The 20,975-nt window shown below is 48.6% G+C and overlaps 1 protein-coding gene across 1 annotated transcript in view; it reads right to left on the reverse strand.

The window, feature by feature from the left end:
- Window positions 1–1,230: 1,230 nt before the first annotated feature.
- The window catches only part of clybl (citrate lyase beta like), a 49,952-nt gene continuing 30,207 nt past the window's right edge, over window positions 1,231–20,975 (reverse strand). Inside the window, exons 3-8 of the mRNA XM_027001357.2 lie at window positions 16,181–16,369; window positions 10,532–10,633; window positions 9,585–9,678; window positions 9,180–9,347; window positions 3,354–3,478; window positions 1,231–2,267 (exon numbers count right to left, since the gene is read on the reverse strand). Of these exons, the coding sequence (XP_026857158.2) occupies window positions 2,172–2,267; window positions 3,354–3,478; window positions 9,180–9,347; window positions 9,585–9,678; window positions 10,532–10,633; window positions 16,181–16,369 (774 nt within the window). The 3' untranslated portion in view covers window positions 1,231–2,171. The remainder of the gene's footprint in view (window positions 2,268–3,353; window positions 3,479–9,179; window positions 9,348–9,584; window positions 9,679–10,531; window positions 10,634–16,180; window positions 16,370–20,975) is intronic.

Raw genomic sequence — 20,975 nt, forward strand, 5'->3', positions numbered from 1 at the left:
GTACACAATGTACATAGAATAAAATAATAACAAATATTATTCAGTCTTAGTTACCACATCTGTCAGCTATGCCTTTTATATAGTTATGTATAAACCATGTCAGAGTAACCCTAAATAAGGTCTAGGCTAATAGATTCAGTGACTGAATAGGCTTTAGGGAACCTGGCCTCAACCAACATGAACACAATACCACAAAGGCTCATTGTAAAGAATAGACAATGATATTGTCACAGTGAGGTCAGTCCCAGCAACGGCCCGCCTGCAGTGTAACTTTTTTAATGTGGCAATGTGGGAGAAATATTAAATGTTGGCCAACTGGGTGCTAATGGACGGTCATCTGATTAGGCTGAGAATTCAGTGTCACCCGAGTCCTGTGAGCTTCAGTTTCACTCCAGCTCCTGCTCCGGGTTTTTAACATGTCTTCATTTTGACAGACACAGAGCACGCTTAGCAGGTACCGCGGACTTTCAGTCCCCGAGACAGCTTCGTCCGAACCTCGCGCACCTGGGTTCCACCACCACGTGTCCCGCCTTCCTTCTCGAAGCCCATTGGCCCACCGGGCTTGACGTCCAGTGTTGCGTCTTAGCAAAGTCCCGCCCCCGGCCGCCACAGCACAGTGGGAGCGCTTCAGCCGCCGCTGACGAGACACTGGGCGCCGGGGCTTCTCCATCATTAAGACGTGGTGGCAGGGTGGAAAACAAGATCGAGCAAAACAAATATAAACCCATTAGAAAATTGTTAATAACTGAGAGGTACAGGCTAAAAGGAGGGTGGGGTTGGGGGGGGGGGGGGGGTGTTGGGCTTTGCGCCAGCCAGGCAGCTTACCATCGGCCCTTTTGGGGCACAGAAGTGGCCTCCACCTTTTTAAAAATTTTTTGGTTTGTATTTCTGGGTGGGCACCGAGCGGGCGACCTGAAGCACTCGCCCCAGTGGCGACTGATCATGCCACGTCCGGCCCGGCCGCTTCACCGAGGCCTCCATTGCCATAGTGACCAAGCGGAGTATGAACTGCCCAAAACCCTCCACCCTGCACCACCCCTCGCCATTCCCCTGTTGGCCCTTGGGCCCTCCCTGGCAAGGCCTCGTCAACAGTGGGAGACAAAAGAGGACCAGCCTTGAGAAAGAACAGAGCGTTCTGTGGGATGCATTCATGAGAAAAGAAATGAAATGAAAAGAAAGGGGAAAAAAAAAAAAAAAAAGCACAAAAAAAAAAAAAAATTGAAGCACAAGTGTGGAAATGACAGTCATTTATTTAAAATGACATCCAGGGGCTTCGTTTGAAAAGAAGCATTCTTAAGAAACGCTGCGCTTGGAGCTGTGTCACCATTGCTGGAGAAGAAAACGGCTGCATGTCCTCTCAGTTCCCGGGCGTGTTCAGGGCGAGAAGCGGGCGTCTCGGACGCAGGTGAAGAAGCCCGCGGGCCGTGAGGGCGGATGTTTGCTCACGGCGGAGCGGACAAATGACTGGTGGCGAGCCTGTGGCGAGCGTCGGTATGCGCGGCGGTTGTCACGTAGCTCGGCTCAGAGCTTCCGCCTGCTCCGGGGTCTATTCATCCGCCCCGCCTGCCACTTCACGGACTCGGAACCTCCTCCCGCACAAAGGCCTGTAGTCCGGAGTGGGCCGCCGGCCCGCACGCGCCCCTCCATGTTGGTTTAAGGACATTCAGTGGGGCCCTTTGGCAAACGGCGCTTTGATGAGCTGAGGCCTGGACGAGTCCCGAGGACCCCTGGGGCTGAAAGCAGGAAAGGCTGTTTGTTTGCCCTCTTTTGGTGGGCACGCCAAACACAGGCCCAGGAGCTGACCTGAGCAAGGCTTGCAGCGAGCGCGCTGTATGCACACAAACATGCACACATGCAGGCACAGTGTATGAGTATACAGACAGAGACAGACAGACGGAGAGTGTGAGAGAGGGAGAGGGAGGGATAAACAGAAATTGAGAGAAAGAGAAACATTTTCCTGTTTCAAGCACACAAATGACCACAATTACATTTCACACTTTATATCTAAAGGATGACATCAGGCAAATGCTACTGTCAGGCCCCGCAGATCTTGTATGGCACCGGATGACCCTTAGCAAATGGCCAGAGGGCACGACTTTGTGCTTCCCACTCTATCATCGGATGCCCTAAGCGGTGACAGAGACGGCTGCTCGCCACCCCCCCGCCTTGGCTCACTCCCTCGGGACGGCCGACGCCAAGGTGACGATGTTCTGGGCCTGCTTCAGCGATGGCATGTCAATCATACTGCCGTGGAAAGTGAACGCACCCTGCAGAGAGAAAAGCATGTCACACACACACACACACACACACACACACTCACACACTACAATACAGTAATGACAAATGTGTTGAGCAGGAAACCCCTGAGATGGACATGTGAAATGATGCGGGTGACCGTAAGGGGGATGGACTTTCTGTTGGCTTCAGCAGCAGTTGTAATTCAAACCATCACTCTGAGTTTAATTAGCATTCTAATGGGAAAACACTCTCGACTTGATCGGCTGTATGCTATGGATCAATAAAGCCTTGTAGGCAGCTTATGGCTAAATGCAGTGTTGTGTGCTTTATTCATGTCGGTCGGGGACTCCCGTAAATACTGCCCGGTCTCGATCGAGACGCTTTTGTTTAGCTGCATGGGAAAAGCTGAAATAAGAGAGAAGGGAAATGCTCCTGACAGCTACATGAATTATTGCTGGAAGTCTTTTCTTTGATTGTTAGAGGCCTTCATTCACTTTACCACTGCGCAGCGCCAAACGCTTCAATCAGCCAGGGCGAGTTGTAACCTCTCTGAGAAATAAGCTTCTGTTATACAGAAGGCATGTTTGCAGTAATGCTCGTTATTGCCCAGAGCAACGGGCCGAATTTTAACGTGGGCATAGCATGCGCTTAAAATGGCAAGTGATCGAAAAGAGCCCAGACCTCAGGTGGGTGTTTTATAGGCCCTTCCTGTCTGTCTGACAGGGACTTAACAGGCCTGGGAACAAGCAGGTATGGGGCAGGGGAAGAGGGCGCCAGCCCTGTGGCCTGTGGCCTAATGGGGACTGATGAGAGCAGAGCAGGCCCAGTTCCCCCAGGCCAGCCTTACCCTAGCAATTACTGGCAGCGAGGGCCAGGCAGATTGCGCATTACCAGTGCACGGTCGCCGGAGCGGCCGCCCTGCCGTGCGCAGAGTGCCTGCTTCGCCCCCGCATCAACCCTGCCTCATCCCTGCCTCGGCCCCGCGCTGAATCAGGAGCGCCAACGCCCCGGCCCTTCTTTCGCTACCCTTTGCTGTCCGGGGTGCGTAGCCGCGTCGGCCGGACGGCCGGACGGGGCTGACGGAGTTGGGGTTCGGTTGACGCAGTGGTGTGTACCTTTCCCAACCTCTGGTGCTCTTCAAAGGCAGCGATTAACTCAGCGGCCCACTTGACCCTCTCGAGGCTGGGGGAGAACTCCTCCTGCACGGTTTTGACTTGACTTGGGTGGATGACCTGTTTGCCTGAAGATAAATGCCAGAGAGAACAGAAATATTCCACTGTTAAATACCACTAATATAAATCTATTAAATACAGTAAAATTAGGAGCCACTTAGTTTATAAATGCAAATACCAGCATCTCAATACCAGTAACACAAGCAGCTCGATACCAGTAAAACTTTGCCGTATCAATCATCTTCTAATCTGCTTTTTTTTTGGGGGGGGGGGGGGGGGGGGGGGGGGCAGTGATCGAAAAGGGTCCTATCCCCAGGGTCTATCCCAGCTGCATATGTGTGTACAGACAAACCCACTCACCCCAGACCAGTCGGAGACACCAATCGATCCAACATACCTCTTTGGAATGTGAGAGGAAAGTGGACAACCCACAGGAAACCCACGCGGGCTCCACACAGACAACAGCGCTTACTACTGTGCCACCGCGCCTCCCTCGGAATCAATCGGTTAGAGCTAAAAGCGGTGGTTCATTTAAACATTTTATGAAGATCTTCAAGTCTGTAAAATTTTGCTTTCACAGGTTTCCTCTTCTTCTGTCCCATGCAGCCCACTGAAGGTGAGAGAAGTTAAATCTCTCGCCTCTCCCTGTTCATGCAGGTAACATCTGTCTAGAGCAGCTCCAGCCTAATCTGGACTGGACTTTCAACGCCGACGTCCGCGTCTGTGACCCGCGGGCACTGCGCGGCAGGAGCGGCTCGGCAGGGCCGCCGCCCGCCGCTCTACGGCTTGTGGCCTTCCGGAGAACAACTCCGTGGGGGGTGGCAGGTGGGCGGAGCACTCGGTGCATGAGAAAAGCTGCTCGCTCCATCTGCCAGCCTCAACCCCACCTTGGTCCTCCAAAACGCGCTCGACTTCCAGCACGGGCGTGTAACAAACAAACGCAGGACGAGGGCTACGGGGCCCAGCGCAGCGTTGGGTTTCTGTATCATTCAGCGTGAGAATAGACCTTCGGCCGCTTCATTTCATTTAAAAAACCCCCAAAACAAAACACCTACAGGGCATACGAAGCCAGTTACGACTGACACAGGCATACAGTTCGATGTAAGTAAAGCAGAGCAGCTTGGCGAGAACGTTCCTCACTGTTGAGCGGGGAATGGGAGACGGAGGAGCGGACGTGGGCGGAGAGTGGTGTGTGTGCTGTCCCTCTCTGCTCCCAGAGGAGCTGGCCTGTTGGATCAACAGCCCAAAGAGGAGGCTCAGGGCGTTTGCGACGCCCATCCCAGAAAGGACTGGCAGGGGGTAGTTCCCTCACATCAACAAAATATGCCCCCTTCCCAGTACTGCCACCTGTTCAGGAGCTGCTTGCTCTGGGCCAGCTAGTGACAGAGGCAGCACAGGGGGCGTGCCAGGCCCTCTGGCCGGGCTGCTATTGGATGGCCACAGTGCATCATCAATGCCCCCTGAAACCAGCAAGCCAATCGTAGGGTGCCATCTGGTGTGAAGCTGTCTCATTGGGGTGGCAGAAAGACTTCTGTAAGATGAGCTTCAAAATCCCAGTATGATGAGCCACATTTGGCAGTTTAATGTTTTTGTTTTGTTTTTTGTTTTTTTTTTCGGGGGGGGGGGGGGGTACATGAATTGTGGGATCACAATTTGTTCACAGTTAATTCTACGACATAATGTCAGAACAGACAAATAGTTTTCATGTATGACTTGATATTTTAAGGTTTTAGATGTTCAAATTTATTCTCTAAGACAAATTGTAAAAAAAAATATTCTGCCCATATCACAAAACCAAAATGTATTTAAAGAAAAAGACAAGCACACAAACAAAAACAAACCAAAAACACTCACAGTCGGTACCAGTCAATGTAATACTGATGCAAGAGTAAGATGTTAATCAGAACCAAGACGATGCATATACTCTAAATCATGCACAAATCCACAAATCAGCCCAGCCAAAACCTGCCTTGCCCACTTTAATACAATGCCTACCTACAACAGATATGTGAAAAGACTCCTTATCCCCAGGACCCAAATCCAGTCTTGACATCAACCTGTTACTACAGGTGACGGTACAGAAGGAAATATAAAACAAGATGAGATCAAAGGCAGTAATACAGTTGGGGAGTTCAAAACTCCAGCTTTGAACAGCTTTTAGTTGTTGTGTCTTTCTCCCCGAGAAGGTGTTTTTTAGTTCCTTCCAAGAAAAACAGTAATTACATAATATACAGAAAACAAACAAAAAAAAAACTTCAATGTCTGATAAAGATGTAACATTCCCTGATTTCCCAACAACTGTGATATGCTGTAACGCGCATGGTTTCAGATTCACACACAGTTGCGTCATAACGGTATCGACGCCATTCCAGTTCTATTACTTGTGCCTTTATACACTCGTATCACACGCGCACACACGCTTCTTTAAACAGAGAGCGTAAAGCAGCGTCTGTGGTTTGCCTCCGCATCCGGGCTAGCGGTGGCAACCCCAGAGTCGGGAGGCGGTAGAGGCAGCAGGGGGGAGGGTCCAGTGTGGTTCCGACGTGCCATGTCCTTCTCACGTGCCGTGCTCAGAGTGGACAGAGCCATCGGATTCCATTCCCCACAGCACTGGGCCCATTCGGGGTCGGCGCACCCCACCCATAGTGCACTCCGACCGATGCACTGGCCATCGCCAGTCGCACACGCTGAGCAAAGCCTGTCTAACCCCAGTGGTGGGGCTGGCTCTAGGGTCAAATCCTGAAATATTTGGAAAATACTGTTCAGCTCGACCACTAATATGCAGGCTTTTATTTAGGTTTCTGTTATTTCTTGGTTTACCCGTAGCCACATGTCAAGTAATAACAAAAACAGCCTTAAATGACTGTCATTGGAGGTTTAATATGTGGTTCTCATGGAGGGGCTAAATTTAGAAGCCGAGCGACAAGGCCAGAGAGGAATACGGGAATGCCGAGAGACAACAAACTCACACTATAGAGGAATGGCTGAGCTGCTGTAAACACAGAGGAGCAGGGAGACAGTGCATGTTCTGCAAACAGCAATTACATATTCATTAGCGGAGGCTCAGAGGAGGGCTGCCTGGAGCCTCCTGTGGCCAGTTACCCGCTCACCAGGACTCCACACACGTGTGTTGCCTGGCTGCAAACCCACACAAACATACGACCAAAACACGCATACGCACATACATACGTATGTACTCTCTCACAAATGCACAATAATGCACATAGAAAGACAAACGCAAACTCTTAGAACAAAGATACACACACACACACACACACACACACACACACACACACACACTTTTGCCCTCATGCACATCAAGATACACAAAAAATACCAAACAATTCACCTAATTGTACAAAGGTGATCAAAGCCCACAAATCAGAACCACAAATCAACCAAAACCAGCGTTCAGTTCTCAAACAGGAAGCGATTCATTTATCTTATAAACTGTGGTCTTACAGACGGGCTGAGAGATTTAATTTGCAGTGAAAGATGGAATATTCCTATCTAAACCGGGAAGCACGGATAAGATGTGGAATTGCAAAGCTGCAAGCTGTCATGCCTTCCAAAAGAGCCGCGCTGGGCCTGCTTACGGCCGGGCCCAGGGCGGAATTCTGACGGATTCATAAAAGCACTAATGAGCGAGAGAGAGAGCATGAGAACGAGAGCGACACACAAAGGCAGAGGCAGAGGCAGAGGCAGACAGAAAGAGAGAGAGAGAGAGAGAGAGAGAGAGAGAGAGAGAGAGAGAGAGAGCCAGGGACTCAGAGCAAACAGGCACGGGAACATAAAGGGTGACGCGCAGCCTGAGGGAGATGCACCATAGCAGCACAGTTCCACTGCAGCAGATGGACCTGTACGGCACACATAACTACAGCATGGCCTGTAAAGCACAAATAACTACAATATGGCCTGTAATGCACATATAACTACAGCATGGTCTATGAAGCACACATAACTACAGCATGGTCTATGAAGCACATATAACTACAGCATGGTCTATGAAGCACACATAACTACAGCATGGTCTATGAAGCACACATAACTACAGCATGGTCTATGAAGCACACATAACTACAGCATGGTCTATGAAGCACACATAACTACAGCATGGTCTATGAAGCACACATAACTACAGCATGGTCTATGAAGCACACATAACTACAGCATGGTCTATGAAGCACACATAACTACAGCATGGTCTATGAAGCACACATAACTACAGCATGGTCTATGAAGCACACATAACTACAGCATGGTCTATGAAGCACACATAACTACAGCATGGTCTATGAAGCACACATAACTACAGCATGGTCTATGAAGCACACATAACTACAGCATGGTCTATGAAGCACATACAACTACAGCATGGTCTATGAAGCACACATAACTACAGCATGGTCTATGAAGCACACATAACTACAGCATGGTCTATGAAGCACATATAACTACAGCATGGCCTGTAATACACATGTAAATACAGTGTGGTGAGTAAAACACAAGTACAAGAGTATGGCCTGTAAAGCACGGATAATTACAGCCTGGCCTGTAAAGCACGGATAATTACAGCCTGGCCTGTAAAGCACGGATAATTACAGCCTGGCCTGTAAAGCACGGATAATTACAGCATGGCCTGTAAAGCACGGATAATTACAGCATGGCCTGTAAAGCACGGATAATTACAGCATGGCCTGTAAAGCACGGATAATTACAGCATGGCCTGTAAAGCACGAATAACCCTGAAAATCCATTAATAATCCTAATAGCTCAATCGAAATAGACCACGTCCATCTATATACCTTAATTGGAACAGTCTACTCCGATTGAGGCCATTTCCAATCAAATTTCCATCCGATTGAATGAGATGGCTAATCCTAAAAAAAAAATTCCTGCTTCCAAATTTAGAAGACTTGAAACGTCTAAATTTCAAGATGGATGGCTGTGAAGCTCACAACAATAAACTGTTCAGAAGCGTATATAAGAAACCGATCAACAGTGGGCTTACACAAACTATAAAGACAATGTGCATAGGTACAGCTCAGGCTTAATCTATGATCGGAACGCATTCAATCAGACTGGCGAAAATCTTTAGCCAAGATTGACTGCAGAACACCTAGAACAATTGTATGGCCTTTTAAGCACATATAAGTACACTATGGCCTGAAAGGTCAAATAACTGTAATTGCAAAGCACATCTAACTACAATGTGGCCTGAAAAGAATGCATCACCCTGCCAGTATAGCCTGTAATACACATATAACTGCACTGTGGCCTGGAATATGCTCATATACAGGCCACACTAAGGCTTGTATGGCCTGTAAAGTATATATGACCACAGTATGGTGTGTGAAGTATGTATAATTACAGTATATCCTGTAAAGCCTGATAATTACTGAATATCCTCTAAAACACACTTATCTACAGTAGGGCCTGTAAAACACATATTACTACGGTACATAAGGACAGAAGATGGAAAATCCAAATTGTTTCACTGGAGCATCTAGATGTGTGTATAATGGTACAGCCAGAGTATATGCGTTATATGTGAAAACAACTAACAGAGCTGAGCAGTACAGCACTGTATACATGTATTATGTGAGTATAAATGACTGTGAATATTTGACAGTGCATAGCATGTGTGTGGAATTCTAATATAAACATGGAACTTTAAGACTTTATAGAGCACATGAAGGAAACATTCAGGAAACACACTCCACTGACATGCATGCGCGTGCGTGTGCGTGCGCGTGTGTACGTGTGTACCAGTGAAACCCATGAGTGCACCCTCTCTGGCCTGCTGCCGCAGACCTTCACCATCCTGGTAGTCGATGTAAACAAGGTCAATGGCCTGCAAGCCAAAAGCCTTTGTGGTGACCACCACTTTCTGCCGGGCATACAGCAGCTCTCGGGCATCTCTGGTCCTTGTGGCACCTTTAACACAAGAAAAAATGATGCACCTTAGCATGTGGCATATTCCGCATTCCATACTTCACTACGAGACAGGCTGAATAAACAGCAGGCCGGAAACTGAACATGTCAGCAAACGCTGTTAAGAAGTGATGTGGGCTTCGGGGCCGAGGCAGCCAGTGAGATCCATTCTGCTGCAGGAGGGATACAGCAGAGCAGATGGGAGGGGCGGAGAACAGAGGGCAGGGTTAGCAGACACACCTATGCTGGCGCAGAAGTCGTCCGAGCCAAAGACCACTCCGTCGTGATGCAGGCCGGCTGCAGGTCCGAGGCGGCGAGCCTCCTCGCACACGGTCTGGGACGAACAGGGGAAACACAAACCCGTCTGCCTGGGCAAGCGCCTGGGAGTCCTGGCACGCCAACAAGCCGCCCAGTCAGACGGCTCAGATTTCCCCCATAGCTCCCTCAATCAATATCTCTGCTATCACCCTTCGCACAGGAGCTTAGACATGGAATGTGATCAGTTATAATAATACACACACACACACACACACACACACACACACACACATCGACACCAGTCATAATTAATGGCCTGATATAGCCACGTCTCCGAGGACAGGAAAAAAATACAATTTCACATAATCTGTGAAGGCTGTCCAAATCTGTAATGTGGCACCAGAGCGATGGCGGGAAGCAGAAAGTTTGGAATGTGATATGATTGTGTCAGGCGCAGAGCAGATGGAATTTGTCTCGTGCTTTTGTTGGGTTCCAAATTAATTTCACTTCTCGCTGTGACACTGCAATATTTTCCTGTCTCCACTCTGGGATGCAGTCTAGCCAGCACAACAGACAACAAACAACAAAACAAAACCAGAAAACCAAAAGCTGAGGAAAGCCAAATCAGAATTTGCATTCTTTTTGCAAAGCAGCTGCAAAGCCCTTGCTAATGCCTTCTGAATTCATCGTTTTTGTAAGGGGCTGAAAATTGTTTATTTATGGCCAAATGTTTAACTGACAAAGAATTAAACAAACGCTTTCTAGAAAAAGAGAACTAAGAAAAAGAAAATGAAAAAAGTTCTAAAATAATTTGTCAAAAAAATCCCTGTGTAGGCGCTGACATGCTCCTGTGTACGGTGACAGATATCTGAATCTTGTCGCTTTGGTAAACAAAGTTTTTACATCTACATGTTTGGGCAGTAATTTACCTTAAAATTCAGCAACCCCACAGCCGTTTCCACAAAGGTGACTAAGCGAATCGGCGCCAACAGCTTTCTGTTTTTTAAGTGCCACTGAAACCTGTCAACAAACTGACATGCGCACACACACACAGTGACACACACACAAACACACACACACACACACACACACACACACACAGACATCAGTGAGAAAGATCGCCATCTGAATAAAAAAAACAAACAAAACACTGGCCGTTTGTTCCTGCTGCGGGTTGTGTACCCTGTATGTGAACTTAAAAAAAACAAAAAACGAATCATGCTTATACTGATGATTCGGTACATCTGACAAACATCCAATTAAACTCGGGATTAAAACAAAAAGAAGAAAAAAGGTCTTGAGTCAGGGTTGGGCTGGAGGCTCCTCATATAAAAGCGTCAGGATTCGCTCGTTCCCGGGACCCTGAACTAATGCCCACTTCACAAGCGCTCTCGAGACACGCTACATCTTCCAGCGAGCCCAGTGAAACGGGAATATGAAAAGGAGAGGGAGATGATTCCAGCTGCCTGAGTGAGCAATTCATTTTAGCATTATGCGTTTTCTTTCCCTCTGCTTCCCTGGGCAGACGGACCAGCGAGACGCGCGGCGGTCGGGGTGTGATGTGACACTTTTCCCAGCCTTTCATTTGCCTGCGTTTCCCCCCACTAATATTTGAGCTTTACCTAAGAAGCCTTTAAAATGAAGTTTAGGTCTTTGAAGACCAAGGCATTCCATTTTTTCCAGCAGACCAGTTCACAGCTAGCTTTGCGCTGCCAGTGGGGTAGCCCGAATTCCAAAATCTATCATCTGGAAACACACAAAAGCACCCTCTGTCAGATATTTCCTTTCAAAGCCGCTAAAAAAGGGATGGGTGGGAAGAGAAAGAGGGAGAAAGAGAGGGAAAGAGAGAGAAAGAGGGAGAGAGAGAGGGAAAGAGAGGGAAAGAGGGAGAGAGAGAGGGAAAGAGAGGGAAAGAGGGAGAGAGAGAGGGAAAGAGAGGGAAAGAGGGAGAGAGAGAGGGAAAGAGAGGGAAAGAGGGAGAGAGAGAGGGAAAGAAAGCAGAAAAGTGTAATTCCCCTGTCGCCTCTCTCCAGCCTGGTGTTTCTCTCTCTCTCACACGCACACACACACACGCACACACGCACACACACACACACATATACACACACACACATATACACACACACACATATACACACACACACGCACACACACGCACACACACACACACACACAGGACTGTGGATCAAAATAACCTCAGGTAAATCCAGTCTGTTTTTCCCCCAAAATAAAGACCAAAATATCCCCTCCACGCTTGTTCTATTAGCCCTGAGAATACGACTTCATTGAGGGATTTTTTTTCTAATGGGGTGAATTTTAATCATCATCTCCCCATTCAATCTCAGTAGGAAAAATCATATCTGGGAGATTTGCATAAATATAAACCATCAAAGCCTTTTCATCTTCAAAGGGGTTTTCAAGACCCAATAAGCTTTGTACTGTAATCATCTGAGGTCACAACCCTGCAGGAGTAACGCTGCTATGGCAACATGAAAACTAACGCCGAGGGCTTAGCATAATGCCCCCCCGCCCCACCCCCCACAACCATGCAGAGAGGACTGCGTACCCGACGAGGCAGCGTTCCCTAGTGCTTGCGCCCTCTTCCCTCTCTCACGCCTCTTCCCAGGTTGCTCCGCCCTCCCAGCTCCTTGCCACCAGCCTGCTATTTTACGCCACGATTGCCGGTGCCCGCTTCCACGCGCCTGGCAGAAATTAAGCACTTATGTGGCCCTTGAGCCGCCGAGCAAGGCACCGGGGCCCAAACAATCCACCACATGCGCTTTTGAGTGGGCCACTGGGATGTCGAGGAGTGGCAGCAAATTACAGGTGCGCCTTTGTACCGGCGGAGCGTCGAAGAGTCGGCCTCTGGTCGACGTTTACGCAGCCCGCGGCGCTTTCCGATTGTCGCGGTGCTGCTTGAGCTATAATACCGTCCCCGTGTTGGGAGAGAGAAAGGGGCCTTTCAGGAGAGTCAATGACTCGGCGTGAGCAGGCCCTTCGTATCCTTTTCCGGGCGCTCTTCAGTGAGAGCTGCATTAGGCCATCCTTTAGTGGCTGGTTCGTGGCGGGAGAGAAGAAAATGATCATGGGAGAAGGGGAGCCAGGGCTGGGGGGGGCGGGGGGGAGGGTGAAGGGTGGCGACAGGTTTCAGTTTAATTTTCTTCAAAAGAGGGCCAGATTAAATGTTTCCGGCCTGCTGAAGTGCTCATTTCACTGAAGGAGGACGGAGAGAGGGAGAGAGGGAGGGAGAGAGGCAGGGAGGAAGGCTGGACCAGGAGCGGGACCCTTTCAGGAGCTGGTGCACACCCGATGGCGTGGCGACAGAACAATGCACGGGGCTCGGAATTTGCTGGAGGATTGTTCCCGGACAAAGGGGTGGGAGTTCCGCCTGTTATAGTCCAATAAGCCTCGTCAGTCAAACAAGACGGGAGAAAGGAGAGCGAAAGGGAGAGCAAAAGATTTTCACACAAAGGGAAACAAGCAAGTCGGCCTCTTAGACACAAATCAGTGCGGAGGTGCCTCTCCTACGCTAGCTGGAGGAAAGCAGAGGACGATAAACAGAGGGAAGGTGTTTAGGCTCGACAGCAGAGGGCTGGGGGTGGAAAAGCGCGACCGCGCTCGGAGCGGCCCAAGTCGCCGAGGAGCGGCTTCCGATCCCACAAAGTCCACAGACAAGAGGAGAGAGGGGAGAGAGAGAGAGAGAGAGAGAGAGAGAGAGAGAGAGAGAGAGAGAGAGAGAGAGACCCAGAGCTGTAATTCCACACAGCGGTACCACACGGTGTCGGCGCTTTTTATTTCGGCTGTACAAATGGCGATTGAGCTGCAGCCAGTTTTGCTGGTAATTAGAACTGCGAACTGGAACAGGAGTGAAGAGTGAACTGGCACAAAAGATGGATTAATGCAGTGTGCCAGTCAGAGGTAAGAAGTTCATTCCGCAGCGCACATGTGCAAACCAGACTTCCGAACCAGTTTAGTCGAGATCAACCATGTCGGGCAAATCCAAACCTCGCGTTGGAGATTTCTATGATAATGAGCTGTGGAGGACAGCCAGCCGTGCAGGAGACACGTCGCTCAGGTAGAAAGGAGAGGCGGGACAGGCCCAGAGGGACAGGGCTTTCATGTGAGTCTAGCTGGCTGTCTCGCGTCCCTTGTAAAGTGGCAGGCCAATGTCAGGTCAGTGCTACACGGCATCCTCTACCCTGCTGGGGTTACGAGCCCAGCCCTGGGCAAGTATGTCCACAGAATCCACGCGCAGTGTGGACACACACGCACGCACGCACACACGCACACGCACACACGCACACACACACACACGCACGCGCACACACGCACGCGCACACACGCACGCGCACACACACACACGCACACCTTATTATTTGTTGGTGACAGCATGTACGGTTAAAGATCTGCTGAGCTAGAGAGCGGCGTAATGTTGTAAAGCTCAAAGCAAATACATGTTCATACGTGGATAAACAGGAAATCCCTGCTGCTCACCGACACTTAACTAAACACGCACAAAAAAAAAGTAGGCGCTAAAATCCGTCTTATGTCGTCATGTTAGGAACTCACAGACTTATAATCGGCTTCTCAAAGCGTTTCGTGCACCAGCAATTCGGCTGGGTCTCAAAACCCGCTCTCTCTCTTTGATCGCCTGACCCAAGGAGGTCCATGATGGGTGAGTGAATAATGCCTGAAAGCGGAAAATCAGAGCGTGGAAAAATCTTGGAACGGGGCGGCGGGGGGGGGGGGTGAAGAAAAAAAAAAAAAGATATGAGCACCTGTCGGCAATTAAAAAGGCAAGAAACTGAGAGTAGCCCAGGAAATATATGAGCACTAATTAAAACCACTAGTTAAAAACTTCCTGCTCCTGGGGTCGCTGTGAGCTACAAACTGGGGCCCCCTACGCCCACACCTCTCTCCCTCATGCTCTTCCTCCACCTAGTTAAGACCTTGTGGCTCCATTCAGGTCTTTTTGGGAGGCATGTGGAGCCACTGAATGTGGATGGGGGGTTGGGTGGTGGGGTGGTGCTTCCTCTGGCAGCCACCAGGCCCTATTAGCGCCCGGGATGCTCCCCGGACGGACAGGGGGACCAGAGGCCAGCACGCGGAGCCGCGCAACACGTGGACGGGATCAGGAAACGGGCGTGTTAAATGACGCCACCGTCTCCCGTGCTGTGAGAGACACCGGCATCTGTGTGGAGTGCTTTACGGAGTGACGCAGGGAGCGCTCGGCCCGAAGCACAGGGCGGCGACACTGCGTCACAGCCAACTCGTATTCTCTCAGCTGTCCTCACCAACACTACCACACCAGTTTATTAGCTGTCCTAGTGGCCCTTCCGAGTTGAGCCACACTGGGGAAAAACTAATTTATCCATAAACACTCGTCTCTGCTATTTCATAAGGAAGCGCAGTTCAGTGTTTTTTGGGGGGTCCTGGTGGTCCAGAGGTAGGTCCATCCTGTGTCAGATCTGACGCGTGGGAACGATATCGAAATGTCACTGCTTTATTGGCGTACGCTGAAGAGAAACAGCCCCTCTCTCTGGGCCAGGCCACAGGGATGGACTCCAGCTCGCTGGAAATGTGCAGGTTGTTTTTGTTGCCCTGATGAAATCTGAGGTTTTCCAGCAGTTTTATGTGGTATGACCATGGTGCTCTTTAAAGATGGTAATGAAAATGTCATGGGTATTTTAGGTCGTCATTTTTCAAATTATGCTAGGGTTAGTCTTTCACCATGGCCTGTCGTCGGAACAGCTCACCGCTGGGCCTGACTGGTGCCAAGCCTAGATCATCTTATACAGTGCCCACTAAATGCATACAGCTATATGATACTAACAGTAAAGAAACTTAAACCTTTCAGAATTCAGGTGTAGGAATAGTGTAATTTAAACTGGCTCCTGCTTTTTATCCTTGTTTTGTTCATTATGTAGAGAAACCTGCAAACATGCTATATAAATAAAATACCTGTTATAATATTCTCAAAGTTGCCCTAAGCACTCTTGACAATACCCAATATTGCCTATGGTTGGAGAGAGCTGATTTAGATGTGCAGCTTTCAGTTTTGCCAACTCAGTCTGCTTGTGCCTAACATTCTAGTAAAGTATATCTTGACAGCTTTAAAACAACATTAGTGTTCCTACTGCCACAGCGCTTTCCAGGCTACAGGTAGGCTAGCTCAGCTATGTCAAGCTCCGCGCCTCCATAAACATCTACATTCCACAATCCTCTGCGTCGTGCCTATTTGTACGCTAATTCTTAAAAATGACGGACAGTGTTTTTTTTTTTTTTTTTTTATCACCCCTGTAATCAGCAAAACGTTACTGTGGACTTCAGAACAGGTCATTTGTTCAAACTGCTCTCAAAGCCACAACTGCCAGTGCACGGTTCTGTTTAAATTGTTTTAACCAGCTTTCTAATTTTATTTCAAGGTGGCATTGCAGTTACGGAAAAGTTAGTGTTACCGAGGCATCTATGTCATTCCTAGCATCACTGGGTTCTTCCGGTTGGTTTGTGAGGCCAGTTCATGCAGCCATGACCCCTCGTGCGTGTGCGTGTGCGCGTGCGCGTGCGCGTGCACCCACCCACTGCACCTCTGTGCTCTCCTCCACCTTGGGCAGCATGAGGGCCGCGGGCAGCACCTCCGCCTGCAGGACAGCCTCCAGGTCAGCGTCGGCCAGGCCGCTAGACGCAGAGTTCACCCGCACACACTTCTCCGTGTGGCCCAGGTCCAGCTCGGCCAGCATCCGGACGACCGTCTCCCGTGCTTCCGCCTGCCCAGAGACACACCAAGCAACAGTGACGGGCGAGCAGCGACGCGCGCCAGCCAGCCGGCCGGCTGCAAATGCAACATTCAGGCACACAATGCAAACCTAATCGCGCACAATTGAAGGCTGAATTGTCAGGTGCCCAATTCTTCTATTCGTATGAAAAAGATTTGGGGCAATTTATTTTATTTGACCATAAGAGTTTATAATAGACATGCCCACATTGCGAGAACAATGATGTAATACAAAACTCAAAAGGGCATTCAGTTTGCCAAACATTCACAATTGAGAAAATAATTGAGACACACCAACATTATTTTTAACGCTTTCTATCCTTGTGCTTAATGGGGAGAGAAATATTGACCATTACTTCAAGTAGAAGCTGAACAACTGGACTAAAAAGAAAAATAGAAAAAAAAACAACACCAGCAAAAACACAACGTTGGTAATAAATGACATCGTCCTTCTGCGCAGATTAGCATGTGCTGATAGCCGACATTTTGTGAATTTACTGAGGAAATGGCGGCTGGGATCATCCTCAATGAAGCAACTGCACTCAAACCATGAAGGACAAGGCCCGGCAGCCACACACACACACACACACACACACACACACACACACACACACACACACACACACACACACACACACACACAGAGAGAGAGAGAGGAAGTCCAAAGAGGGAGCGCCACAGCAGCACACACAACGGCAGATTAGAAGCAGATGTGGCCCGAGTTCAGCGAGGCTGCGGAATGACTGGGAAGCGGAGCTGAGCGTGTGTGGAGCGGACCGTGCAGCTCTGGGAAATGTGGTCGGAGTCGCGTAGGCTGGAGGAAACAGTAGCTTAGGAGTTGTCCGGTTAGATCAGAGGAGGCCAGGAGAGCGCGGGCCGACGGGATCTGCTCGTGATTAGCCCGGTTTCCACGGGCGGCGGGAAGGAAGGATCTACAGAAGCTGGGAGATGTGGGGGAATAGAGGTTAATAGAACATGAATGACGAGCTCGCCAGGCCGGGTCTTCTTCACCCCCTGCCCCCCCACCACACACACCCACACCCACACACATCCACAGCAAAAGCTCAGAACCAAGGTCTGATCTTTTGCCTAGATCAATGTGCTCTAGACCAGATCTGGTTTACTACAGACTCAAGCTTAATTGCCTCCTTCCACTCAGGCCTAGTGTCCTTGTGTCGGAATTTCTTCCATAAATGGATTGTAAAGCAAATTTGGAGAGGGACAGGAACACGGCGTCATAAGGCAAGGAATGGTGTGGAAGGGTGACGAACTATAAAGCCATAATCTAATACTCAAAGCTGCTGCGTGGTGGATCCATTTTCATGCATATCTTTCCCAGGATCTAAACACTACCGCCGTGGGTTACTGAGGCTGTCTCTGGATAATCTGTAATGAATTTACTTTTGCGCAAACAAAAATGGAGTAAGTCGACACACAAAATCCTTACACCATACTAAATACGCTAACACTACGAGAAGCTTGCATATGACAGAATTCTTGACATTTTCCCCTCTCTTTTTGTGAAAGGGTGCTGTAGACACGGTGATATTTGATTTTGTATCAGTAGGAGGAAAGCCAGTTAACTCACCTCCTCTCCCAGTAAACTGACAGCGAGAACATTCTCGAGAACCACCGCAGCTCCTGAGGGGGCGAAACTATTCCAATCTTGAATAAAGCGCTTTGAAAATGGGAATTTTTACATTAATGGATCTCTGTCCAACAAGTTGCTTCAAAGGCATGCTCCCCATCACCTAGGCATCCCACAGAGCGGCCTGGAAAAGCCTCGGTTCTGCGCAGCTTTGATTCCTTCCATCAAGCCTGTCATTAAAGTCTGACACCGAGTCATGACAGCATGTCCACAAAATGCTCAAAACAAAGGATGGACTTTCAAGTTTGGAAATGTTGACCTATAGCTGAAGAAAAAGGCCAGCTCCTTCATGTGTGGAGAGCCTCAGAATTTGGACTCCTGCAGAGTCGTACGCCAAAAAAAAGGAACTCCATGTCTGGATTCTTCATCTACGTCTGGGAAAGGTGTTTGAGTCAAAGGTAAAGATACGTAGAAACTGCTGGAAACTGCTAGAAAATACAAAAATACAAAATACTGTCAACTATTTAAAAAACACACATCCATGGTGCAATGACTTCCTACATTTGTAGAGTTTCCAGGTGATAAACAGCAGGCACTGGTAACAACCACCTATATGCTAATGTCATTTTTTTGGAATTATTTGTATATTTGCTATTTTGACTGAAGCCAAATATAAAACAACTTGACATGCAGTAGCTATATACTATTTTGCATTTCAGGAAACAGCTTTTTTTTCCCCCCTGTAAAGTGCAGCAACAATCATACTAATTCGTTTGGACTACGGACTCAAACACTCTCAGATCAGTTGCTTTAAGCTATGTTATCATTTCTTCCTTTATCGTCTTTTATTCCTGCCACTCTGCAGCTGACTGACGCGCTTGCACTATGGGAAGGGAGCTGCAGGTTAAGCAGGAGGTAGGCCAGGGTCCCGTAGGTGCGAGTTCCAGGAAAAACAACGTCCCACAGACCGGCTTTGACGTGGGACACAATGGGCACCTGCGGCCCTGAGCCCCATCCAACAACCACCAGATACGGCATCTGATCCTCTCGTCCCTCCGCGTTTTGTCCAGCTCAACATGAGGGGAATGTCTGTCGCTCTTGGCCAGCGCTTGGATCCTCTCAGCACGGCGAGGGGGGGGGGGGAAAAAGAAAAAAAAGAAAAACAGAGCCACGGAGCCCGGCACTGCTCAGGGCACGTTTCTGAAGAGTGCCGTGTTCAGCGGGCCACGTGTCGCACCGTCGAGCAGGCCCAGCAGCTGCTGACGAAAGCAGGCCAGTGGAATTCAAGAAGCAGAAGGCGTGTTCTCCTCTCCAAGCCTCAGCACTTGCTGATCTGCTTGCCTGTGGTTGGAGGAGCGGGCGGCTCTGATGGGACCTCAGCCAGGGCTCTGCTCACCAACCGCTGTGCATGACTGCGGTGTGTTCGATGTTTAGGTGCATGGTTTACCACTGGTACAAATCATAAAATCGAGTGGTGTCACCACATAATTAGTAAGCTTTAAGAAGAGGCCCCGAGGCTGCAATAAGATTTAAGCCTTGCGTTATTAAAAACCTCCCCCATAGGGCTGGCTCCTAAATGAAGGGAAACATGTAAACCCAAATGTGCAATGTCGCTTCGGAAACTCTTCCTGAGACCTGCTGAACATGAGGGAACATGTCTAAGAGAACCAGGACTTCTCCAGAGGCCCCTGGGGACGAGCACTCTCCTGAAACTCACACACATATCGCCTCCACCTTTAGCATGAACTTTGAGAATGAAGGCTTTGCGGCTTGATTTCTTTGTTTGTTTATTTATACTGGTCATGTCAGTGAAGAAACTCTAAACACCTAACATTCTAGTGAAGCTCTGGAGTAACACACACACACACACACACACACGGTGTTGCATAATGATTCAAATCTTATAGTAATAATTAATTTATGAATCTAACATTATTTGTCAGCAGTTCTTTCAAAATAATTGCAAATTAAAAAACGCCTGCCCCTTTGCTCCAAGTCGGTTGGGGTACGTTTCTTCCAGAGCTTGTAGAACATGCACAGCTCTCATGCTGTTTGGGCCACAGCCACTTAACTCAGGAGCTCCTTCAGAACGCTTGCTGCCCGCTCTGTGGCTTCTTTCACTGGCCCCCTTCTTGCTCAGACACTGTCTGAGGGTCAGTCTTGTCTTTCAGTTGCTCAAATTGATCCAACAGTGCTCACTAGCATGTCCAAAAAAATAGCATATATTTTTGTAGCCCTTTCCTCTCGTGTGCGCCTCGAATACTCTTTGGCCTCCGTTTTCACAGTGCTTCTTTCTGATTCACCGTCTGATTAGTGGAACTTGAATTAACGTGGTCTTTTATTCAGAAAAGGTGAACTTTTTTTAATGATTGACAGATCGATGCTAATTGTAAGCCAACTGTGGCCTCGTTAGGCATTCTCTTTAATCATCATTAATTTTGAGGTTCAGTCTTTTAAAATAAAACATGATGCACCACAAAATATCAAAGTGTAATTTGCACTGGTGTGCCTGCTTCCTGTCTAAGCCATCTGCTGGGGAGTGATTTCTATTTAGATGTGCTCACCCAATTTCGGCGATAATGCCCTTCTTTATACCTTGTGTGTGAGGCTCTCTACAAAGCAGGAGCGAGACTCCTGAAGCTAATCATGAAATCTGCGACTGTCTTTAAGAGCTGCATATGCACACAGTGCTGCCAATGGCCTGCTCTCTGCTTTTAAGATATTAGGGTTGGCCAGCTTTGTAACGTAGGCTTTCTAAGACACAGACTTAGCTATGCGTTTCTAAACCAGCAGTATGAACTGAAGCATGAACTGACGCCATTAATAGCTAGGTCAGCAGTCTCATAAATCTATGGCAGAAGGATTTTTTTTTTATATTAAGCAAACTTTTGAGGTAAATGCTATATATTGAAATATTTGCTAACAAGTTTGATTTTCATGATCTTCACACTTGAAGTTTAGCAGTTATCAGTAAAATACAGTGAGCAGAGCAGAGCATTTGGCACGTAGA

Source organism: Electrophorus electricus, chromosome 25 (genome assembly GCF_013358815.1).
Source record: "Electrophorus electricus isolate fEleEle1 chromosome 25, fEleEle1.pri, whole genome shotgun sequence".
In the NCBI taxonomy this organism is placed as follows: Eukaryota; Metazoa; Chordata; class Actinopteri; order Gymnotiformes; family Gymnotidae; genus Electrophorus; species Electrophorus electricus.